The sequence below is a fragment of the Physcomitrium patens genome, chromosome 1 (genome assembly GCF_059467195.1).
Source record: "Physcomitrium patens ecotype Gransden chromosome 1, ASM5946719v1, whole genome shotgun sequence".
Classification (NCBI taxonomy): Eukaryota; Viridiplantae; Streptophyta; class Bryopsida; order Funariales; family Funariaceae; genus Physcomitrium; species Physcomitrium patens.
In genome coordinates, this window is record NC_143410.1 from 14,175,555 (window position 1) to 14,202,642 (window position 27,088).

A 27,088-nucleotide genomic window follows, 5' to 3' on the forward strand; every position below is an offset into this window, starting at 1 on the left:
TGATACAAGAATTTATCAATCTTTTAATTCTTTAAAATTTATGTCTTTAACAAAAAAAATTCTTACAAAGAATTTTATAAGATTTAAAAAAATATTTTAAAAATTTATTTTTCTAAGTTAAAAATTAATTGTAATTTTTTAAATTTTCAATGTATGTTTTGATTTGTGATCTACTAGAAGTTACTATATCTTAACTTAGAAAGAAAATAAGTTTGTAAATATAGCTAGCATTTTTTTTCTTATAGATAAATTTAACTCTTTATTTCTTTTATATATATATATATATATATATATATATAATTTGAATAAATATTAATTTTTAATTTTTTTTAAAGATTCAAATACATATTTTGATATCATATCTATTGTTTGTTGCAGAACTTAGACTATTGTAGCAAAGTAGCTATTCAATTTCAAATTGATTGTATTTCTTTCAGATTTTTATTTTTTATTTTTTAAATTAATCTTTATATAAATTTTAAAATACACATATAAATTAATAAAATTTTAAAATTAAAAGAAAGAAAATTCATTATTTGGAAATTGTTTTGCTTGAAGATATTAGAGTTTTTTTTTTTTTTTTTTTTCAACCAACTTGTGGTTTTTTTTTGTAAAAGAAAAATTTAATTTTTATACCTTTTATTTTCTATTTTCGAAATTAATTTTAAAAATATAAAAAAATTCTACAAATCTAAGGTACTTAAGATACAAATGCATTAAATCCTTCAAATATATTAGTACAAGAGCATTTTAAGATACTTATTTATACAAAATTATCTCTTACTTTGTGGTAAACTTAGTTTTTTTTTTTTTTTTTTTTTTCTATTTTCTTTTCTTCTTATCTTTAAACAAAATTTTCTTGTATTTAAACAGTTATAGCTTAAGACCTATCATATTATCAATATTTACCAATATCTAAATATCAATTCTGATTTAATTAAATTAACTCAATTAACTAGATTTATTCTAATAGTATGCTTAACTTGACAATATTATATTTTTATTGAATTTACTCAATTAGATATATTATTCTATTAAAGTCATATCTTTTTTATTTCTTATTTTTCTCCCATAATTTAGGGGTTGGAATTTTTTTTCCTACCATTTTTAAATATTCATATTTTTCATCACATGTGTATTTTTAGATTCAAGCCAAATCTATATTAGGTAGTTAAGGTTATTTAAATCATCAAATAGTTGTTTAGTAGTTTCTTTCAATTCAAATAAAAAGTTACTTTAATTAATTTATTTTTTTGTAATTTATTAATGTGGTTAAAAAAATAAGTAAAGAAGAAAGAAAAAAGGTTAAAAAAATAAAATTATAAATTATAAAAAAATTTAAAAAAGAATTATTATGAAAATTTATAATTAAATTTAATTTAAAAAATTTAGATTAGTCTCCCAAAGCTTATAACTTTCTTTCTATAAAAATTCTAAAATTAATGATAAAATCACAAATTTTGTTCTCATGCTTTTTCTATCTTTCAACTATCATATACAAATTTCTAATAACTAAAAAGTATATAGAAAATATTTTTTTTGATGTTGGTCTAAATAACTACAAAACTTATATTATAATAAAATATAAATATAAATATAAATAAATACTGAATTAACTAATAAGGCTTAGAAGCCATTGTTTCTAAGACTTACTAAAATTATATTTATTAAGATTTTTTTGTCTTATAAGATTCTTATCACACATTAAATCTTTTATATCCTAATAAATACTTAAAAAATCAAATAATTCTTATAAACCAATATTCTTCTATAGTGACCATATTCAAATGCCATTTTTAGTAAATCCACCAATTATGATATATTTCTGAAGTTTACATATAATGAAATTGGATAAATTTTATTATATTCTTTTTTACAAGTAAGATGCAAAATGCTCTTTTATATGTTCGATTATAGTTCTATATTCATAAATCAACTCCTTGTCATTGGATGCATATAATTATTTTTTACTTTGCATCTTACAAAATGATTAGTGTTGGTATTGAAACTTCTTGTAGTTGTATTCAATTTTGTTATTGTTAATTTTGTTAATTTTTGTTAATATTTTGCAAAATTAACAAAAATTCACATAAAATGGCACAACTAATGCAGTATATATATATATATATATATATATATATCATTTAAATTTAAAAAATTACCAAGAGAAGAAATTATTTTTAACAATTAACAATACTAACTTCACTTGTGTTAAGTGTAAAGATATAACTATATACCATCAACCTTGCAATTGCAACATATTTGATACAAAGAAGATAGGTTTGTATCAAGGGGTAGCTTATATTACCGAGTAACTCAACAATACAATCTATTTGTTCTTCTCTCAAAAGAATCAATTTTTTTTATAAAACATATTAGGTAAAATTTTATTTAATTTTAACATTTTCAGAAATCTCTTTACCATTTTCTGATCATCCCTAACATCCACAGCTATATACATTTTAACATAAATAGATAAGAAAATTATTTATAATATGTTTTCTATATGGAAATACCAAATTAAAATCAAAAAATCGAAAAGACAATAAATGAATGGATTTGTAAAAAATAATACGTTGAGATGTGTTACTTGTCAGTTTCAAGGTCTGAAATAGATTAAAATTACTGCAATCCAATACAAACATGACATGTTGAGAGTTTAATTAGGAATTGCAAATAGAAAACTGCAAGTAAATGTATAGCAAAAAAAACCAAATTGCTCTATATTATATCACAGTACAAAGAAATGGACTTACGATATAGTGAAAAAAAAACATGCTCACTTCGGAAGGAGAGGTGTTTAAACAATTTTATTTTATACCAAGTTAGTATCATCAACAACAAAATATTCAAATATGAAATTCAAACAGGAAGAAAGAAACGTATTAAAAAGATTGGTAATTTTATGCACAGATTTATTATGTAACTGATACATACAGTTGTTCCTTAGAAACAATGAAATCGACAAACCAACTATTACTGAACTCTTTATCGTTATTTTATTTAACACTTATTTATTCTGATAAATGATTACAATCACTTCATACATAACTCTGATGGAATATCACAATATTCACATTTAATTGCACAACAGAAATAGTCGTAGTCAAACTCTTCAAAAGAAATAAATTTAAATTCTGTTTTAGCTGATATCAATGTTACGATACTCGTAAGAGTTCATTAAAATGCACATAGGAAGTCAAAAAAATTAAAATCAAAAGCTTCCAGGTTTATGAAGCTAGGTAATTTTCGTGTAACATTCAAAAAAGCTTAGGATTTATCTGATCGCGTCAAGAATACTATCAACACAAGGCTTGCATGTTTCATGCTGTGGTGAATGACGTTCTAACAAAATGTTCATCTCATTAGAACGACACTTATTCAAGCTCTCCAATATGAACACAATAGCACAACAGGCTCGATAGCAGAACACGACCAAAGAGAATCAGAATGCAGCCAGTGGTGAAGGCTATGACTAACTGCAGTTAACAAACCAGATAACGTGCAGTCCTAATCAAGTGCAACTGGAGTGTCCAGAAAATCTTTTGGCAATGTCGCATCATATTAAAATAACGTGACACTGATAGACTGCATACGAGCACAAAGCGAGGAGATAACAAATGGAGGATAGAAGAATGCTTGCCATACCACAGATTCACTTAGAGTTTCAGCAAAGGAAAGATATAGGACTGTAAATCAACTTCGCTAGTGGATGCTTCGCTTCAAATGTGAAAAGAGACCACCTAGTTTTTTGTCCTTCCCTCTGTTTTCAGCATCTCCAGCGTCTCCAACCTGTAAATGTGATAGAAGACCGTCATGAAGGTATCTAAATTAGACTCATTCATTACCCACGTAAAAATTGTGTAGGCCTAAAACATCCTGAAGCAAATTCTAAATACAAATATCCAGGTTAAATTTTAGGGGATCAAAACCTTACTTCTTTCAAAATCTCTTGTAAAGTTTTTGTAATGGTGGAAAAATCAGGTCTCTCTGCAGGATCATTTTGCCAGCAACGTTCTAGCAATGCCGCAAATTTTGGGAGGGTCTGTGGAGGTATGATTGGCCTCAAACCCTGTACTCAAAAGGAGAAATAAAATGCTTGAGAATTCTTGAACTTTGCAGCTCCTGTGAAATAGTTCTAAAGATAACGATTTACCACTAAGCGTTGAGATCACAGCCACATAAACACCGATGACGAGACCGAGTTAGCAGAACAACAACTAACCTTCTGAACTACCCCCACAGCTGCTTGAAGTGGAGTTAAGTCTGCATATGGCACCTGCACACACAAGAATATTTATCGAACTATAAAAAAAGCCTAGAAAACTTATAACAGCAAGAGGTTTATGGCAAACAAATATCCAACTTCATATACTATTCAACAATATTGAATCGTGAGGGCAAAAAAGACGACGAGAAACTGCTAGAAGTATTGCCTGAATCTTAAGCTTTCAAAAACATTGTGTGCATCGCTAGAAATAAGTTCAGCAAGAAACTTCGCAACTCCACCTGCTGAACATATTTTCTAAGTGCATGATTTAGTTAACTCTTACCATTCCAGTAAGAAGCTCCCAAAGTACAATGCCAAAGCTGAAAACATCCGCCTTGCGATTGTACGGTTTGTGCTCAATAACCTGCACGTCCCACAGGTTACTAGGCTCAGCATTCAAAACCATGACATAGACAAGGAATCCTCGTCTATTCATTCGAATCATTATCAAATGAACACTGTAGGCAAACACTTCACTAAAAAGTTTAAAAAAGAAACAAACAAACAAACAAAACAATAAACAAAAAAAGGAGAGAAGATAATGTTAGTAGTTTTCTCAGGTTCTCAAGTACAGATGCCATATATTTATACCTCAGGTGCCATCCATCGATAAGTACCAGTCTCAGCAGTCATTACACCAGACTGAGCCTGCACTCTTGCCACACCAAAATCCGCCACCTTCACCACCTGCATTCACACAGCGCAACAAAATGAATAATATGTGTCAAGGCATGCACAACCTTCAAATTTCTGTTACAAGGACCTTGATGACCATTCAGGAATGTTGTCAAAATACGTCATGCAGTCTGTCATTTACTTGTCATATATAGTGATAACCAGACAGGGAGAGAGAGAGAGAGAGAACCAGAGACTTGAAAACCCGTATTGTCTCAAAAACCCCGAAAGCTCAGAGTAATAGAGTACAATACCTCATTCTCGTCCAGCAGAAGATTCGCAGCCTTTAAATCACGATGGATTATATTATTTTGGTGTAGATAATCCATTCCCTTTGACACGTCGATTGCAAAACGTAGCAGAATAGACATGTTTAACGTTTTTTTCTGCTTATGAAGATAATCATAAACACTCCCCCCGGACATGAATTCTGCAATTCGAGACTTACGCATTAACTCCATTTACTGCTCAAGGACTCAATGAGAATGCCCGTATGTTTCCCCGATGCTATATTACAGACTTATCGTTCACTCCAGCAATACTAAGCTAAGAGAACTTGAAAATACTTATTGAGTAATATCATAATACACTTGATCGGTGAGCTACTATGACACTTCTCAGATGAGCCACTTGATACTTCCTTGGTCATTTTGAGCATCAGAGATAATTTCTACTTCTAACACGCCAGGCAATTGAATGAACTAACTTTAATGCGAAGTTGTTTGTTTACCTGTTACAATACACAAGTTGGGGGGCCTGGTGCATGCACCAATAAACTGAACCACGTTCTTATGTCGAACCTTCCTGTAAAATAAACCCCACTTCGATGCGTAAGAATGAAGACTGACGCATGCTATCCTGAAAACACACAACAAAAAAGTGCACTACACGCTTGGTCGTTTATTGGAAGCATGGAAAAGCATGACGTTTGCAAGTCTATAAACGTAGATTCAAAAAATAGAAATAGAGTTTCAATACTCTATCTGAATTCTAACATACCGAGATGGTGAGGGAAACTGGTAGAAATTAGCTCATCTTACACGCACACCATTACAAAGAGTGTATGCAGAGGTCCAAAAACTAGACTCACCGCATGATAGAGACCTCCTGTTGAAATTCTCTTTGTAAGTTGTCACTCAATCGCTCAGGCTTCAAGACCTTAATTGCTACGTCTTGGCCACAATATGTCCCTCGAAACCTGAAGTCAACTGCCCACTGTTGAGGAATCATCATACTGCCTAGACAATGTTGCTGATCGTCTGCCCAAGAACACGTATCTTTCACAAACGACAAGACTAAGTACTCAAACAAGAAGTTGAGCCAACAAACAGTACAAAAGTAATCAACCTACCAATTGAAGGCACGTGAAATGTACCATACGAAACGGTTTGAAAAGGAGGCTTTACTTACAGTTCACCAAATGATCCATTGGCAATCTTGGAAGTCAATTTTAGCTGACTGCTGTCAATCTCCCAGTCGTCTGGGTTGCTTATAGTTGATGATAGTACAATACTGTTCCCAACATCTACTTTCACATCGGTAGCAGCACGAGAAGGCGACTCGGATCCAGGGGAGGGTTTCTTCCAGACTTTTTTCTGTGGACAATCCCCTATCACTGAAATGAGAAAGTCTCACTTGTACCTTTGTGTCAACGTGCCTCTTAAATTAGAACGCAACAAATCAATACTGGCACTACACAACTTAATGGCAAAAGAGAACAGAGAAAATTGAAACAACTGTTGAACATGAAGGAATCCAAAATTTCCAGATATTATAACATCATGCATTTTACATAATTGCTCAGACAGTTTCTCAACACTCCACTCCAATACACCAGTCTTTAAGACAAAAACACGATCTTATAAATTAGATAAAGTACACAGTTTCTCACATCTGTTTCCGCAATAGCTTCATGCAAAGCCAATTGCAGCCTTTCTGTTTCCTGCAACCAAGAAACATAGATGCAAATTTAAAACTCCTCATCACTGAAAACATGACAAAAATCAGTGCTTCAATGCTGCAGACGTGACGAATGTCTTGGGACAGCATGAGTTTTGACCCCAAATCTAAAACCAGTTAAGAAGTGAACAAAATGAATAATATTTGAGCTATCTCATTCCTGAAACATGCAAGAAAGTCAACACGAAAGTGTTTTTATACCTCCGAGGGCCAGCCATCCACAACGAAGACGTCAAGAGAGTAGCCACTTGTTGTGGAGAAAACATGAGCCTCCCTAATATTGAGACCCACATCTGCTAACAACGCTGACAGCTGCAGAGTAATCAGAACAACTTTTACGTATGCAATAGAGCTACCATACAAAGGACATATGCGCACACAATTAAAAAAAAAAAAAAATGAATCATAATCGGCAACATCAAATCACTGATTCTACTAATCCCTGCACTTCTACTAACAAAGCGTACAAAGCTTTATCAAACCTGGCTAAGAAGCTTGGGTTTGTCAATAGTTGCAAATGTAACCTCGTGCATTGGCAAATGAGGATAAGATTGACTGCACATCAAGTACTGAAATTACTCCAAATCTCACTAAAAAGAGGTGTAAATTAAAGCGTAAGATCCGAAAAGAATTATTGATCTTCCACTAGAACTACTATATCCTTCCAATCTGACAGTGCAAAATCTTTTGCTGACAAAAGATGCACAAACAAACGAATACTCCACCAAATTCGCTAGTTCGGCGAAACTTAACATTTTTTTCATTTTCCTACAGGAGGACCAGTGCCTACAAATGATTCGAATAACTAAAAATAAGAATCTTCTGGTCGCCGTACTTTACTTGCGCGCATAAACTAACCTCTGAGAGTGATGGCTGCTGTCATTGTCGTCAATGTTCATTGGGGTTGCTTTGTGATAATCTAAAGCTAAAGACTCCAGATTGACTGTTGATCCAAAAGCCGGAGCATGAATGCTGGAACAGGTATCACAATAACACCTTAGAGACCACTTTAGCAATCCAGACTAGCGCTTAACAATGCTGCTTCTGAGAAGATGGACAATAACCGATGTCAGAATCCCAGTATCTCTGGAAAAGGAAAGAATGTTCGTGGACATATGTGATCAGGAAGACTTGTGAGTGCTAAACTTCAATCTCTGGCAAAGGCTACGAGTTGATCTAGTCCAAGAAGTAATGAACAGCGGTCTCACTTCAATTTGGATGGGGAGCGACTTGAAACTTCATCCTCATTTTGCTGATTAGAGGAAGATGGGTCCGACGATTCCGGGTTGAAAACCTGCAAAAAATGAGGAAGAGAATAATTGGCAATCAGGTCGCGAAGGCATGAGAAGAGAATGATACGGCAGATTGACTAGTCGTTCGCCATCTAATAAAGTATCTTAAAACGTGAAGGAGTTTCTCATATAAACTAAGAAAAACAAGACAGGACTCGTAAGAAACCAAATCTCGATACGAGTCCTACTGAGAATTTAATGCTCAAACCTCTACCTGCACATTACTATGTCCAACCAAAACCAAAATCAACCACACTTGGGCGTTTTTCGTATCAATACCACAAAAATTTGAGGACATAATAACGTACATGAACAGCTCGAACTGAAAATACAGGTCGATTTTCTGGAACTTGAGCCTTCGAAAGTAGAACCTTGTGATTCAACACGTCTTCTGCTCGTTCGATATTCACATCTACAGAATACCTGCAACCAAATTCGTGACACAGTGGCTTTTAAGAGAGTGACAAAGCTTTACCGCTGAAAAAGGGTTATTCTAAAAGTAAACCAAGGATCGATATAAAACGTTTTGAGTAGCGAATCAACAACATTCAAACTTTTTATGGTACCAAAATTCGTCTAGCACAAGTAAAACAGAGACATTGAGTAGGTTTGACCTCTCCCTTGGTAGTATTTTCCAAGATGGAATAACCTATGTAACACAAAGACATAACAGTGGTATGTCATGTAAACATCCAAGAAAAAAAACCAAACTAGAAACACATAGTAACACAGACACACACAATAATTATTATCATCATTATTATAATTATAGTCGCATATGGGCACACTTGTTTCATGAGTAAGTAGAACAGAACGTCAACTAATATTAGCACATATTGAGACTGGCTAAAGCAAGTTGACGAATCCATTGATCACTATCAGGAATCTAGTAGCAAACGGGTACTGGCTGGGAAATCTAGAAGTTAGTTACTGTAGTGAAATCTCCTCTCGATACACCCCTTCGCACCAGCGTAAACCCCTACAACATCTAAGGCATATTTTCATGACTCGCTGTTTCCGCACTAATGGATGCACAACACTATCCAACTGCAGGTGTAAGTTGGTGATTATGTCTACTCTGCACCCGGCAGGTTTTCCGACATAATAAAGGGGCCATGTCTCATTGATGACCCATCACTCATACAGTAGGATCTCGGCACAGACTTGAGGTGTAACGTTATTAAGACTGGCAGTACAGAGTGCCTGGGCAAATCCAGTTGAGCTACGGGTTTTCCGAACTTGACGACTCTGCAGTGATCGTCAGTAGGAATGAAAAACCCTACTTATTCTTAATTTCCTTTACAAGAAGGAGACTACGGGGGTCGCGCTAAGAAACTATGCAACGCATAGATTTAACAGAATTGGTGATTTCACCAGCAGAGGGTTTCAGAGCAGAAAAGTAGGCGAAAGGAAAGCGCCTTCCGCTACAGTTGCCGAATTGGAAGCCCAGGAGACTCTAATGCCTTAGAACTCACAAGCGTTAAACACAACTCAGGCGCGGGGGGGGGGGGGGGGGGGGGGTGCGCAATGACCTGGTAGGTAGACTATTAAAGTGAGCTTGCAGCGCCTCAGCAAAACCAGGCTCCTGGACGACAGGGTGACCATTCTGTCTTAAGATGCGCAGCACGCCCTTGCACACATCCAGCTTCTTCCCAGGTCGTTGGGGAGTAGGGGAAGCAGCCCCGACTCTTGCCACCCTCGCCACATTCACTCCGTGTTCCAAATCCTCCATCACCCTTCACCCCGCCGTCGCTGCTGTTGCAGCAGCACTCCCCACTTAATCCACTCCCAACTACCCCCACCCTCACCCTCACACTGACATAGCTACAGCGTGGCACGGCAACGAAGCGCAACCCTAAAGCCGGTGGGGAATGTAACAAAACGGAAGTCACGGATCAGGGGAGGGAAAGAGAGTGAATTGAAAAAAAATAGAAGAATCTGGCGAAACAACAGAAAAGAGATACGGAGAGGAAGAATGGAAGAGAATGGAAGCCGGGTCTGGCGAAACAACAGAAAAGAGATACGGAGAGGAAGAATGGAAGAGAATGGAAGCCGGGGAGAGAGACAGAGAGGATGCAATGGGGGGGGGGGGGATGGGCAGGGAACGAAGAAGCCTGATTGATGGCGACCAAGGCAGCGCCGCTGCTCGCTCGCTCAGTCATTCACCGGAAGGAAGGAATGTCTTTCTCCCCCACCCCCACAATAGCAATGGCTACAAGAGAGAGGATCTGGAGGTAGAGAGAGAAAGAAAAAGAAAGAAAGAAAGAAAGAAAGAGAGAGACTGTGAGAGCGACACATGGAGAGATCGAGCGGGTGCAAAGGAGGTGGTGAAGACGTTCGCGGAGACTCGGGTGGGAGCGTTCCCACCGTCTCTCCTTCGAATCGTACCTGTTCCCCCCATCGGATTCCCTGTTCTCCACCTGATTCTTGCATTTTTGTGGCTAAAAAGTTGGAATATCATGTGACAACAATATTGATTGGTTTTCCTCAAAAATAAATAAATAAATCTATTGCAGGGGATTGAATTGACTTGAAAATTACACAGAAATCATTTTTTATTTGTTTATTTAAATAACGAAATTTACTTTAATGGAACATTAAGATTTTATTTTATAAACTTACTCATTTATTGTTGAGACTTAGTTAATTATGACAGAAAAAAGTGAATGAATAAAATACTTTTAATACATATAAATTTATTTATTTATTTAAATATTTGGAGGAACAAAAATAGACTTGAATTTTTTTGTAATTGCAAAAAATAGAATGTATTAATATTCTATTATTACTAATAATTAAATATTGCAATTAAAATATATGTTATAATTTTTATTATGAAATATTATTTTATAATTAATTTGTTTGTAGTGATGCAAAAGTGAAAGCTTTAAAATAGAGTTAGTAAGAAATAATAGATGTTTGGAATGCATTCTTGAAATATATGGTATATTACAAAGGCAGGATCAAAATACTTTGTATTGCAAATTTGCAAGATTGCACAAAATATTGTTGTATAATGTATTGTCTTCTTTGAAAATGCACCAATTGCTTGGATCTAAAAGACAATTTATATTTTGCAACAAACAAAGAATCTAAAGATTTTAATAGAATCCTAAATAAATCTTAATTGAACCTTAAAAGTTCTGATCAAACCTTAATTAAATCCTGAAAAAATCTTTAAATTAGTTTTTTTTTAATCTTAAAGAAAATTTAAAGAAATCTTAAGAAAATAGATCCTAAAGAATCCCTTAGTAAATCCTAAAAATCCTAATGGAACCTTAATTAAATCCTAAAAAATCTTAAAAAATCCTAATAAAATCCTTATCATTTAAAAAATAAATCCAAGTAAATTTTATCCAATCATAAAAAATTATATAATAATTTTAAAACCTCAATAATTATCAATTTAACTTCAAAATTTGAATATATTACATTTTATAAATTAACAACAAATATAAGAAATTTAAAAAGAATCCAGCTTATCAATCAAAAGAAAAAATTCATAATTTGTTTGGCTATCAATTGTCTATTTTTTAAAAATCTTGATATTAATCCACTAATACCTATATTTTTAAAATTTATTATTCACTTACTTTTAAAATTTACAAAAACATTTTAAACTAAATTAACTATAAGCTAATTATTTTGTCTTATGGATATATATAAATTATTTAGATAAGTAGCATTAAATAGAATATAAATATAGGTAGATTTGATAATATCTTGTGGTGAAGCTTCATAAATTTAAATTTAACTTTATATGTATTTATAGTTATTTGATAGATTAAAAACTTGGCCAATAAATTATCCATGTCTTACACGTTGTCGTCTTAAGTGAAGCCTTGTTTTAGAATGCACCAAACATCTAGTTGTAGAAGGTAGAAAGAATATTATAACAAGAAGATTCTAATTCTAATAGAATCCTAAATAACTCCAATTAAATCTTAATAATATTAATTTAGATTTAATTAAATCCAAAAAAAACCTCAAAAAAATTTACAAAAGAAGCATGAAGAAATCCTAAAAAAATTCAAAGGAAGTATTAGAATAAAATCCTAAATATATCTTAAATAAAATTTAACCAAATTTTAATTTAATCCTAGTTAAAATTCTAGTAGTCTTTACTTAAATCCTAAATCAAATTCTAATTAAATCATAAAAAATTCTAAATTCTAAATAAATCCCAAATCCTAACCAATTCCTAATCAAATTAATCTAATCTTAAGGTAGTTTAGAACCTCAATATCTATCAATTATACTATTGATCTTGCATAAGATTTTATACACTTCTCAGCAACTAAGTTGGCAATAAGCACACAAAAATTGAAGAAGATCAAACTTATCAAATCAAAGATCAAACCTAAATTCCACTTAGGTGTTGGCTTACATCCTACTCCAATCTAAATGTTGAACTTTTAGTGCCAATATCTCCTTCTTGAACTATTGAATTGCCTCTAAAATACACCTAAACTATTGAAAATCAAGTCTAGTCTCTACACAAAAAAATCACTTTAATCCAATTGATAGATTGCTAAAGATCTTAAAAATACTCATTGACCTTTAAACTCCAATTTCTCAGACCTTAATCCACAAAAACCTTCACACACTTCAATCTATGTGTTTGATCGATCTCAAAATTTTTACACTCATTTATAACTAATACACCGATATTCTACTCAAAATTTACTTATAAACATATTACAAAACTCAAGAAATCCTCAAATATATAAATATAGTTTTATTTTTTAAAATCTAAATCAATTGAAAACATTATTAATTTTGAAAATCCTTCAAAAATTAAATATTAATTCAATTGATATAAACCTAATGCTTAAAACTTTTTTTACAAGTCTCCTCTCAAATTCCACTCTCCGATCTACTAAAAACTCTAGAATTGTCGTATGTGTGTAGTTTTATGCCTCGTGGTCTAATTTTGATCCAAGTTGACAATCAGTCCTCTCTAGGTATTAATATTTAATAATTTGAGGTACTTTTTATTTGAACCTATTGATAACTCTTTTTTAAACATGTTTATATCAATTACTTATTTTATTTACTTTAATTTGACGCATTAATATTCCTACAAAGCAAGTAGAAGCATCTTCTCTAAAAAGCAGGATTAAGACTAAATCTTTTATGACCTTCCTATCATTTATCTTTGTTTTTTTACTACATCTTTTTATTAGACTCTTCTATAACAACATCCATGTTTTCATCTTTTACTATATAGTTGTATTACTACACGACAATGTACTAGTAGCTTGTGGTACAAATTAACCATGTGGTACACATATAAAAAACTTGTCTTATAAGTTAAATACATGTCTCGTAAGTTAGACATATGTTGGATGTCTTGTAGAACAGTGCTACATATCTTCTTATTAAATAGTATATATAGAGGTAAGAGAGATGCCTTGTTCATTCATATCAACGCCTTTGTAGTCCTTAGTCTTGTTTCAAGAATCTCTCATCTTCTCATCTTTGAGAATAGTCATTCTAATTTCAATACTATACTAATTTTGAGTGAATATCTATTCTTTTTGAATAATACAAAAGAATATTGAGGTTTTATTTGTTGTAATTCATTTCTTTGATATTTTAGCTATATATATATTATTCCACAAAGTAATTAGAAGCCTTTATATAAAAAAAATATTAACATTAAATATGTTTATTACCTTCTTATCTTTTATTTATGTCTTTATAAAATATATTTCATATTTTTTTATCTTATCAATACAAATCCATCATCTATTAGATTTATAAGCCATGTTAGAATACAATAATATTTACAACTATCAACTATAATATTAAATAATATATTTATAAAAAATAATTAAATTAATTTAGATTTATATTTATGATAATCTAAATAAAGTTTTAAAAACTAATAAAAAAATAAATCTAAAATATGAAAGATTTGTGTTATTGCAATTCAAATCTAAATTAAATTGGTAATTTATAAAATACATGAGAAGATAGATCAATTGCCTTTAAGTAGAATTCCACTATTATTGATGAAAGTTTCATGGAAATATATTTATTATAATTATTACTTAGGTAATATGAATAGGTAGAAGTAGATAAAAGTAGATTAATCTTATAGTATTTTCTAGAAAAGCTTCTTAGAAGCTTTATGGACATTGCTTTGATATCACATGTATTTGTAGTTGATTGATAGGTTAGAAACTTAGTCAATAAGTTAATCATATGCCACACGTGTTGGTAGCTTGCAAAACAAGCTAACTATGTGGCATCCATATAGAAAACTGATCTTGCAAGTTAAGATATATATTGTACAAAATCAACATATTTTGGAGGTCCTATAAAATGTTGCCACATAACTCTTAGGTAGATAGTCTTCTTTATTCTTATCAATTCTTTTCTTGCTTCTAGTTTAATTTCAAGATTTTCTAGTTTTTTTTGTCTTTTGGCAATAGCCATTTTAGTTTCTTTTTAATATACATACTTCTTTATTTTTATTTTTTCATACTTCATTAAGAAATTTTTATTTATTTATTTACTTTCATTGAATTCTTGTCTTTAACAAATTGACAAGAATAGACTTACAATATTAAAGCTTTGACTTTTTTTTGATTAAGAGTGGATAATTTCTTTTTCTTGATAAAACATATGCATATTAAAAGTTGCAGATTACCTTTTTCTAAACTGATATTATTTTTGTTATTTTCTTTATTCTCAAGTTTTTTTTTTTTTACATATTTTGAGTAATATTAAATATCTTTTTTTAAAATATATTAAAAAAAATTATCTAAATGAAAAATACAATAGTACAAATGCAATAACAATTGAAAGAATTAATATTTACAATCCATCAACTTAATTTACTACCAAAAAAAAATAAAAAATAAAAAATAGTAGAAAGTAGAGATATAGAGATGGTTGGAATTGCTTCAACATTTGTATCTAATTATGTCTCTTTTCTTATAGTAGAATATCATTTAAGTACTAGAAAACCAAGAATTGGCTTATTTGAGAAGTTTGATAGTACAAGATTAAAATTTTGAGGTTTCATTAATTAAGTATAAGTGGCAATTGAACTTCAATTTCAAAGTTATCCAATTCTATGATCACAAGTCAAGTTTATTAAAACATTATTTTTTGATTTTACATTATCATGGTTTTTATCTTTTTTTAAATAACATGATTTAATATTAGAAAATTTGAAAGTTTTTTTGGTAGAATTTCAATCTATGTATAAAAAACATGATACAATTCATATTGCAATAAATAAGATCTATATTTTGTGACAAAGAAATCAATCTATTACATATTATGCTTTATAATTTTGACAACTTTCAATTGATATCAAATAAGATGATGCTACACTTATAAGCTAATTTCTTTATAGATTATAATATGAGATAAATAAATTGATGCTCAATTTATCTGAAATTAAAACATTGAGTTAAGTAATTGATTTTGCTATAAAATATGATAATTAACTTTTTAAATTTTGGTCTACAAATTACATAAGTAGGCTTTAATGTTATTACAATTCAATGGCAATACTAATGTCTTCTCAACACATACTTTTGGAAGTAGAGGATATACAAATTGATATAATATACTTTAAACCTATTATTGAACAAGAATAGACTTGTCATTGTCAAAAAAGATTATATTTATATTATGGAGAACCAAAGCATACTACTAAATATTATCCAGAGAAGTGACATAATTATAAAATAAAAAGTAAAATTCTCAAAAAAGACAATATATTGAAAAATGAATTTATCTAGCTACAATAAAGACTATGCAGTTGGAATCTTGTATAACACCTAATGAAGGTTCTATTTTTTGGTTAAAGTCTTATTTTTGTTTTATCATAGATGTTAGTTTAGGATCTAAATATCAAAAAGCCTCTATCTTATTAGATTCATGAGCATCAACTTATTTTTTTAGATAAAGTATTTGTTAAAAGACATAAGATATCTTTAATAAAGAAAACAAAACCTATTTATGTAGAGGTCATAAATGGTCATCTGTTGTCATCTAAAGACATTATTCATGAAATTTTTTCTTAAGAAGTAATAACTAATGGTCATAGTAGCTTTGTAGTATTTAATATCATTAAATCTCTTTTTAATCTAGTCATTTTAACTTTATCATGGGCAAAAAAATACAATCTTCAAATAGATTGGATTTTTTATAGTCTTAATTTTTCTAAAAGTATAACTAAGAGTATAATTAATTAAGTAGAAAGTTATAAGTCTATGTTGAAGATCAGCAAGATCTTGCATAGTTGCTACCACATAAAATTAAACCATAGTAAGTTGATAATAATCAAAAGATAACTATATTAGTGACTAAGGTTTTTAGGTGGCAACTAGATTAAGAAGAATCTAGGATTTAGATGGTTGAAAATAAGAAGAAGGATGAAAATGATTAAGTTCATCTATAATAGATGTAAATCCTAGCTATAAATAAAGCGTGTTGGAAGTGAGAGTCATCTTACTCCACACTTCTATTTGTGTGTAACTTTGCTGATGTTAAGTATTGTAGCTTCTAATTTCTTTTTCTTCAATAATCTAGTACAACCAAGCTTATATTTGTAAATACAAGAACTTTTTTGGATGTTGCAAAAGAATGATCACCTTATATTATTTATGCCACATTTGTTTCTAATAGTAAAATGACTTCAAATAGTACTTCTAAAAAATATTAAGATTTTAAAGATATATTTGAGAAAAAAAATACAAATATTCTTCTTAAACATTGTTCCTATACTTACTTAGTTGACCTTTAAGAAAGATTTCAATTGCCATTTGGACAAATCTATAATTTATAAAAAAAATGAATTAGCTAAATTGAAGGAATATATTGAAGAAAATTTTGTCAAAACTTCATATTCCATTTCAAATTTTTAGCAAGAGTTTCAATTTTATTTGTGAAAAAAAAAAAAAAAAAAAAAAATGATCATTATAGATATGTATCAATTATTAAGGGCTCAATAAGATTACTATCAAGAATAGATATCCACTATCTTTGATATTTGGACTTCTTGATCAATTGAATTAAACTAAGTTCTATATAAAAATAGATTTACAAAAGACATACAATTTGGTACACATCAAAGAAGGAAATAAATGAAAGACTATGTTTCAAATCAAGTATGGATATTTTGAATATAATGGCATGCCTTTTGGACTTAGAAATGCACCGAAAACTTTTCCATATTTAATAAATAGTATCTTTTTAGAATTTTTAGATAATTTTATTGTTTGTTATTATTCATAATATTTTTTAGAAAGGCTTTTTCAAAGCTTCATAGATGCTACTTTCATTTCACAAATGTTTTTAGTTGATTGATAAATTAGAAATTTGTTTAATAAGTTAACCAAGTATTAGTAGCTTGTAGAATAAGTTAATTATATGGCACACATATATAAAATTTATCTTATAAGTTAAAATATGTGTCTTGTAAAGTCAATACATTTTGGATATCTTGCAAGACATTGCCATATAATTTTAAGTTAAGAACATATATTTAGGTAAGATTGAAGCCTTCTTCACTCTTATCAATTTCTTTTTAATGAGTCTTGTTTTAAGACTTTCTAGTCTTCTTATCTTTAACAATAGTTATTCTAGTTTAATAATATACCATCTTTGAGTGATTTTTTAGTCTTTTCAAGTGATACAAGAGTATATTTTCATTTTAATTCTTCAAGATTCATGTCCTTAATACCTAATTGAAAAAAATAAAGTTATATTTTATAACTATTTAGAAATATTAATAGGTTTTATTTATGTAAAAAAAATATAATTTGAGTTTTAATTCAAAAGTGCTTAAAATTAATAAAAAGTGATCAAAAATATTTTTTTTAATAGCTTCAATTATATACAAATTTCAATTATTTTTTACTTTCATAATTAAGTAATTTTGATTTTTTTTAGAAGCCCTAATTTTAATTAATGAGCTTTAGTAAGTTGTAACTCCTAATTTGATTATCCACTTAATACAAAATTTTGCAGACAAATGTCACTAGAAGTCTTTTACATAGTCAAAAAGAATTTGCCCCAATTCAACTTATAGATTGTGAGAACACGTCCAAAAAAATACATTGATGTCATTTAGCTGCCAACTCAAAATTGATGCAAATATTATAGTAATATTTTTTTAAAAAAATTATTAACTTAAGCTTAAAATTGTTTTATAGCTTGATGTTTAAAGTCCTCGAATACCATGCTAAATTTCACTTTTATTTGACTAATAGATCTTTAGGTATCATAAAAATCCTATCGAATCTCAAATTGCCAATTTTTAATACCTTCTTGTATCAAAACCAAATATCTTTCAATCATAGCATTAAATTAATATAAACTTTTATATACACATAGCACATCCAATCAACCAAGCATTGTCAAATTTTGGACTATATATTTGACACTAATTATCCAAATTAACCAAGAATGCTAATCCTAATTATATTGTATAAATTCAAAGTCATAAATAAAAACTTTGATATTGCATAATTGCAAAGTCATCCCAAATCCTATAAAAATAAGCCTTATGATTCTAAAATAAGCTTGAAGCTAATTTTTCAACTCTAATCATCAATTTCTAAATGCTTCTATACTTTGTCCTATGCAACCATTTTAGTGGCTAGAGCTTTGATTTCACCCTATCCTACAAATGGTCAACCCTTAGATATCAATTCAATCTATTTTAGAGATTTTTAAGCTCAAACCTACCGTCAATGTAACTTTAGTATCAACTATATTAATTATTTATCTCTTTTATCCTATTGTTACCAATTTATGTCTCTTTAAGATAATAAAAGAGTTTCTAGAACTTAAAAGGTAAAATTATTAACCAATCTTTAGTTTAAGTATTTTATTGCAGAAGATAAGTAAAAATGCAACAACAATTCTATCAAGTTTAATAGAATCTTAAGTAAACTTCAAGTAATTTCCAATAATACAATCAAAATTATAATTTATTGAAATAAATTTAAAAGAAATTATAAAATAAATATAAATAATTCTTTTAAAATACTAAAAATAGAAATTTAATATAAATCTTAATTGAAACCTTAATTGAACCTTAATCAAATTCTAAGGAACATCCTAACAAAATCTTAGATAAATCCTAATCATGTTCTAAATCAAATTCTAAGAAAATTCTAATCCTAATCAAATCATAGATCAAATATTAAACCAAATCAAAATTAAATCTTAGATCTTAAACAAATTCTTAAGAAATTCTATAGTAAAATGGAACCTTAGCAATTAATGACTGAATTGTTGATATCAATTCAAATTTTGTACACTTTTTAATATCTTGGTTAGAAATAAGCACAAAAAAGATGAAATCAATTACACTTATCAATTGATAGAAATATAAGATAATTCAATTGAGTGTTAGGTGGCTTCTTATTCCAATCTAAATGCTAAACTTCAAGTGCTAATACTTGTTATAGACATATACATGTAAATTAATAATTATCTATATGATTTAGATAATAATAGGTAAAAGTAGATTAATTCTATAATATCTTATATAAGAGCTTCTTAGAAGCTTTCTAGATGCTGATTTGATTTTATAGCTATCTTTAATTGATTTTTTAGGTTAAAAATATAGTCAACAAGTTGGCCATGTGCTACATATATTGGTAGCTTGAAGAACAAACTAACTATGTGGCCCATACATAAAAAAAACTTACCTTGTAAGCTAAAGCATGTGTTTAGCAAAGTCAACACATATTAGAGGTCCTATAGAACATCGCCACATAGCTTTTAATTAGATAGTATATATAGAGGTAAGAATGAAGCCTTCTTCACTCTTGTCAACTCTTTTCTTATTTTTAGTTTAGATTTAAGAATCTCTAGTTTTTTTTAATATACATACTATTTTATTATTATTTTATCATTTTTTTAATATAGATTTTTTAAATTTATGCATCTTTTTTTAGTTCTTGTCCTTGATAGATTGACAAGAGTATAATAATATTAGAGCTTTGTCTTTTCTTGATTAAGAGAGGATTATCTTTTTTCTTGATAAGACATAAGTATATTAGAAGTTGAGAATTATCCTCTTTTAAACTAATATTGTTCTTAATATCTTCTTTGTTCTTAATTCCTTTCATCTGTTTATCTTGAGCAATATTAAATATTTATTTTTTAAATATTATTATGGCAGAGATCGTTGAAATGAAGAGTGCACTGATATAAATATAAGAGCAATTGAGGGAATTAATGCTTGCAATACATCAACTTAGTTTACTACCACAAGGAGCAATAAGAATGGTAGAAAGTGAAGATATAGATATGATTAGAGTTGCTTCAACATCTGTACCTAATCATGTTCCTTCTTCTACAATAGAGCATCCTTCCAATACTAGAAAACTAAGAGTTACCATGCTTAAAAGAATTAATGGCACAAGATTCAAGTTTGGAAGATTTTTCAATCAAATACAACTTGTGATTGAACTTCAACCCCAAAGCTATCCAACTCCAAGATCACAAGTTAGATTCATTGGTATACTTCTTTCAAGTCCTATATTATCGTGGTTTTCATCTTTTTTTGAACAATGAGATTCAATATTGGATAACTTGGAGACATTTTAGCGGATTTTTGATCCATGTATAGAAAACATGATGCAACTCATATTGCAACCAACAAGATCCATATTTTATGACAAGGCAATCAATCCGTAACATTATATACTTCATAATTTTGATAACTTACAATTGATATCAACTTGGATGATGCTACACTTATTAGCCAATTTTTTTATAGATTATAATATGAGGTAAAGAAATTCATGCTCAACTTATCTAATCTTCAAAAATTGAGTTAAGCAATTGACTTTGTTATGAAGTATGATAATCAACTTTTCAAATTTTGATTTGAGAGTTGAAAAAATGGGCCTCAATGTTATTATAATTCAATAGTAATACCAACACCTTTTCAATACATATATTCAAAAGTAGAAGATATGTAAATTGATGTAGTATGTTTTAAACCTCTTATTGAGAAAGAAAAGACTTGTCGTCATCATGAAGGATTGTATTTATATTATGGAGAATCTAAGCATACTACTCAATATTGTCCAAAGAAATGAAGCAATTATAAAATGAAGAGTACAAATATCAAAGAAGATAATATATTAAAAAAGAAAACAAGTTTGTCCACCTATAATAGGAACCATTGTCATAATACGTGAAGTCTTGCTTGAGAATGCTTCGAGCACTTGGTTGTAGAAGGTAGAATGGAAATTGCAACAATAAAATCTTAACTCTAATAGAATACTAATTAAATTCTAATTAGACCATAAAAATGCTAAGCAAGCTTTAATCAAATCCAAAGAAACCTCAAAGGAATTACAAAGAAATAGTAAAAAATCTTAAAGAAATATTAAAATGATCACAAATATATCTCAAATACATCTTAATTCAATCTTAATTTAATCTTAGTTAAAATCCTATTGAACTTCATTCAAACTTTAGGCCAAAAACTAATTAAATCTTAAATCCTAAACAAATCCTAAATCAAATCTTAATCAAATCTTAAATCCTAAATCAAATCCTATCCAAATCTTAAACTCTAAACCAAATCCTAATCAAATCCTAATCCTAAATCAAATCCTAACCAAACCCTAAATCCTAAACCAAATCCTAAGTAAATCTTAAATCCTAAGCTAAATCCTAATCAAATCCTAATCCTAAATCAAACCCTAATCAAATCCTAAACCGTAAATCAAATCCTAATCAAATCCTAGTAATTTTTATAACAGATTTAAACATCAATAATTAATGAATGAACCATTGATTTTAACTCAAATTTTGTGCACTTCTTAAAAATTAAGTTGAAAATAAGCACAAAAAATTGAAAGGGTCGAAATTACCAAATAGACGATACCCTCAAAAATATGCTCAGATATTGGCTGACCTCCTTCTCTAATCTTGATGCCAATCTCTGAGAGCCAATATCTCTCTTTTTATCGTTCAATTGATTTCAAACTTTTTATATAAATAGAAAAATAAGTCTACTATTTTCATGTACAAATTTCACTCCAATTCAACTAGTAAATTGCAAGAAATCTTAAAAACCCTCATTAGACCTAAAATTCTATTTTCTGAGACCTTGATCCACTTAAACCTCAATAATCCTCAATTCAACCATTAGATCGAGCTAAGATTCACGAGACATATTAAATACAACTATGAACATTAAATTACAAAATTTTACTTATAGATCTGATACAAAACTCTTGAAATCACTAGAAACATCAACCCTATTTTATTTCACAAAACCCAAGTCATCTATAGACAAACTTGACTTTGTAAAGCTCTTACAAAGTAATTACAAATTTGAAACATCTAAAACCAATGTTAATAGAAATCCTATCCAATCTGCTATCAAATCCTACTCTCCAATTTATAAGAAAAACACCAAGTTATTGTAGGTGCTGAGTTTTGTGCTTCAAGGTCTGATTTCGATCCAGGTTGATAACTGGCCTTTTTTGGGTATCAATATCTAATTTTTTTAGGTAATTTTTGTTAGAATTTACTCTTAACTTCTTCTTAAAGATACTTATATCATTTATTTTTGTAATCTATCTTATTTTGCCTTATTTATGGCCCTATAATGTAAGTAGAAGTCACTTTTATAAAAAGGCAATAGTACTATTAAAAGTTTTACTACCTTCTTATTTTTTATCCATATTTTTTTACTTTATCTTTTAACTTGGCTCTTCTATAATAAGATCCATATTATCATCTTTTACCATATAGTTGTGTTACAATACAACAACAGAAGAAGAATTTATTGAAGTTGAAGAACAAATACAAGGTGTTCTATACAAGGTAGTAGTCGGCTTACTAATATATGTAATAGTTGGCACAAGGGTGGATCTTGCATGTGTCATGAGTGTTGTGAAGCAACACATGTCAAAGGCTGAACCAATCTATTGGACAACTATAAAAAAGGTCATGAGGTACTTAAAAGATACTTTGAACTTCAAATTATGTCTTGGAGGTGATAACATTACTATGCATGGCTATTATGATGTAGATTGGGTTGGAAATGCAAATGATGGAAGGTCAATAATGAGATATGTATTCTTTGTTGGAGTGGGAATAAAAGATATTATCTTAGGTAAATTCCTAATGGTCAAAGGATTGATTCTTGATGTATGGAAAGGGCATCCTATGGATATAGGACGAGGTCAAGGACCAAGAATCAAAGTTAAGAGGATAAAGTATGAATTAAAGAATATTCAAAGACTAGATAAGAATAATTAGTGTTTGGCATAGGATACCCTTATAATTAGTAAGATGCCAAAGAATCCAAGGACCATAAGATACCCTCGAAGTATATTAGATGTCAAAAGATCTTAGGACTTAGGATCATGTGTGTAAAAGTCAAAGAGTGGAAGTTGTCTTGTAAAGCAACAAACACAACCTATAAATATTAGATGTTGGAAATAAGAGACATCTTACTCCATACCCTCTTTGTATACAACCTTTTTGATGTTATGTGTTGTGACTTCAAAGTTCTATTCTTTCAATACTCGAAGCCTTTACTTTGGAGCTTCATTTTTCTACTCTGACTCATTATCAACTTTGATGAGTTTTGAGACTTTAAACTTGTCTTGTCTTGCTAGTATTTGTACTTTGATGTTTTACACAACTTCCAATCTGATGGCATGGCTCCCAATAATAGAAATATAATCCTTTTTGCACTAACATTTATTGTCTTTGTAGTATCAATGATCATTGTAAGGCATTAATCTCCATTGGTATTGGTTCTTATGCTGTAATATTAGATAGCGGCATAGGACTTTGTGCTATAGGTCATGCTCTACGATTTCTAAAATCTATAGTATTGACCCTCTCTGCAATCTGAATTGCCTCTTTGAAAGTTTATAGATCCTTTAATTCTACCTCTCGCTGAAATCCAAGTTTCAAACCTCTTAGGAATCCATCTATAATCTCTACTTCCAAAACATTATCAATTTGGAGACCTAAGGACTTAAATCATGATACATAATCTTGCATTGACTTAGCTTGTATAAGGTTTGTCAAGTGATCATGTTCTATCTTCTCCGCATTCATGGGCCAAAATTGATTCCTAAACTTGGTCTCAAACTCCTCCCAATTACAAAATCCACCTTAAACTCTATAAGTATGAACTCGTTGTTGCCACCAAATATTTGATGGATCTCTCAAATAATTGGCTGCATATATAATTCCTTTAGTGGTATTTGCCCCAAATAATTGGAGGTATTGTCACATATTAAAGAGCCATTGACATATATCTTCTTGATTTGAAGTTTCAGAGTATGTACTAGGCTTACTTAATTTCAATCTAACAGATGTTGACTCTCTTATCCTTGAGGCTTCTATTTGCCCTTACAAAGTAGCTATCTAGTTAAACATAAAAAGTATATATTTCACACTACTTAAGTTGACTTCTTAGGATACATCATTTTAAATGATGGACTTATGATGGATCCTAAAAAAGTTTAAATGCTTATAGATTGGAAGATTCCAAAAATAGTAAGATATGTCTGGTACTTTTTAGGCTTTACCAACTATTATCGAATCTTCATCAAAGACTTCTCTTGAATTTCAGCTCCACTTACACATTTGACTTACAAAAACAAACTTGAGTGGAACAAAGAAGTTGAAGCATCTTTTGAAATTTTAAAGTCAGCCTTTATTTTTGCACCAATCTTGTATCACATCAACTTTTGTGAGTCATCAAATTAACTCACTTATTTTTTTAGGATAAAAATATGCATTTAGAATGCTTTAAATTATAATATATAGTTTGTATTATAAAAATCCTTAAAAAATTAAAATTTTAGTAGTGAAAATTGAATCTTAATAAGTCTCGGAGGTAATTATCCTCGTTAATTTAGTATTTTTATTTTATTATTGAATATCAAGGATTATTTTTTAAGACCAATATTTATATTTATTTTTTACCTATATTTAATACTTATAAAAACTATAAATATTAGTAGTTAGAAGAAGCATGAGAAAGAATCTCAAGTCATTTTAGTTATTGATATAAAAAATAGGATTTATAAAGGATTTAAATTGATTTTTATTATTATCAAAAATCACTAAGGTAAAAAAATATAGCCTTAAAGAGATATTAGCATTATAGAAATATTATAGTATTTTTTAGAATTTATTTAAAATTTATTTAGAATTTTTTAGGAATTTTTAGAGTAATTATTAAGATCTTGGTAAAAATGAATTTTACCACTTTGGGAACCTTTATGAAGAAATGGAGCAAGATTTGAAGGCCACACAAGGTCCCCAAGCTAATTGGGTGTTTTTGAACACCATGGTGAGGTAAAAATTGCAAAAATATTGGTCTTTCTAGTAGAAAATAGGAGGACCAACGGCTAATGTAGTCCTTGTAGGAAGGGAAGTGCACAAAATCCATGTGGGTTGTAGCACCTTGAAGGTAGTTAAGAGGATAAGACTAAGGCCTCGTGGCCTCTCTTAGACACCCATATATACTACATGTGAGCCTTGGTGTGGTTCGAATCCTTGTTCTATAAGCAAGTTATCTTTGAGGTAAAATATTTTTACTTCATTTTTTAATTATTTACTTCATATATTTAAAACTTTATAACTTATTCATAGTAATTCGGATTTATATGTCTCTTATGTCATTGAAAAGATAATAAAATTATCTATATGAATATATATATATTTTTTAATTTTTAATTCTACTTTTTACTAGATAAAAATATAGTGAAGAGATTGTAACTTAGTTTTGGGTGTTGTAATTACTTCATGTCATTTATCTCAATTGTATTGTGGTTTTTCTTCTTTTGATCTTTTTATTTTGCTTACTTCATTTTACACTACCAATTACAAGTAACTCTTAATTGAGGCCATCTTATAATTTGAGTTGAGGAGTGAAAATTTACACTTATAGATGTGAAGAGATTTATTAACCTTAATAACAACCAACAATATTTGATTATCATCCAAGATATCATCAATATAGAATCCAAGAGATTTTTTAAGTCTAAAAAGTATTTTTATAAGCATATGAAATAATGCTAAGTTGATCCAAATCAAATGAGGTTGATGGACATAGGAGCCTAAAGCTGTAACATCTACAAAGATTGGAGGATCAAAGAATTTTTTAATATATTGATAAGACTCTAACATTTGTGTTTGAATATCACCTAATAGTGATATATTTTCAAAAATATATCCAAGTGGTGTGGTTTAATGCATAAACCACTATTATGTAAATTAAATCAAATTTGTAAATGAATTAAATTAAAGATCATTTAGCTCTTGACTTGCTTTAATGTAGGAATGACCTTGACAAGACCATCTAGCAATCAATAAGTCTACCTTTCTTAATCTTCTCAAATCTTCATCACTAATAAGCATGGCATTACAAAAAAATTACCTAAAATAATCAAGAATGACAAAAGGTTGTAGTTGTTTAGGATACATAATCAACAATCTTTAAAGATGATGTCAAATTGATTGGAAAGATATAATTTTAGTATCTACATGAATGTACCATTGAACAATAAGCTCAACTTTTAATACTATTGCCAAACTTATATCAATGCCTATGTGAAGTAAAATAAATCTCTGTATAATTAGAAGTCTATTCCAATTCACAATAATTTTAATTATCTTAAGTTTTTAATAAGTTCTTATTAACATTTGAATAAGCATCTAAGAAGTTTTTTATCTTTTAATTGTGAGCTAAGATAACTCCCTTGAATATATGACTTATTTTAGCTCACCACTATTAATTAAGATGTCAATTGATTATACTAAAAAAATTCCTAATACTTCTTTAAGAATTTAAATTATCTAGTAAATTAAATTTATATTCAACTAGATATAAAGAAAAATATCACAACTCAAA

General features: G+C 29.4%; 1 protein-coding gene across 1 annotated transcript; it reads right to left on the reverse strand.

Moving 5' to 3' along the window:
• Positions 1-3,532: 3,532 nt before the first annotated feature.
• LOC112290178 (serine/threonine-protein kinase STY46) lies at positions 3,533-10,372 on the reverse strand. The gene is made up of 16 exons (XM_024536206.3): positions 9,729-10,372; positions 8,505-8,619; positions 8,113-8,198; positions 7,763-7,876; positions 7,387-7,459; positions 7,106-7,216; positions 6,837-6,887; positions 6,356-6,540; positions 6,036-6,143; positions 5,676-5,749; positions 5,200-5,375; positions 4,862-4,957; positions 4,554-4,634; positions 4,226-4,279; positions 3,938-4,072; positions 3,533-3,792 (listed from the first exon to the last, which is right to left on the reverse strand). Exons 1-16 carry the CDS (start codon positions 9,926-9,928, stop codon positions 3,706-3,708), a joined length of 1,746 nt encoding a protein of 581 aa, XP_024391974.1. The 5' UTR covers positions 9,929-10,372; the 3' UTR covers positions 3,533-3,705.
• Positions 10,373-27,088: the final 16,716 nt, after the last annotated feature.

Excerpts from the sequence above, each read along its gene's own strand:
- LOC112290178 (XM_024536206.3), bottom strand. The coding sequence starts at position 9,928 with ATGGAGGATTTGGAACACGGAGTGAATGTGGCGAGGGTGGCAAGAGTC. Across the intron at positions 6,888-7,105 it reads TGGATGGCTGGCCCTCGGAG|GAAACAGAAAGGCTGCAATT; the intron begins GTATAAAAACAC and ends TCTTGGTTGCAG. Across the intron at positions 6,144-6,355 it reads AATGGATCATTTGGTGAACT|GTTTCGAGGGACATATTGTG; the intron begins GTAAGTAAAGCC and ends AGTTGACTTCAG.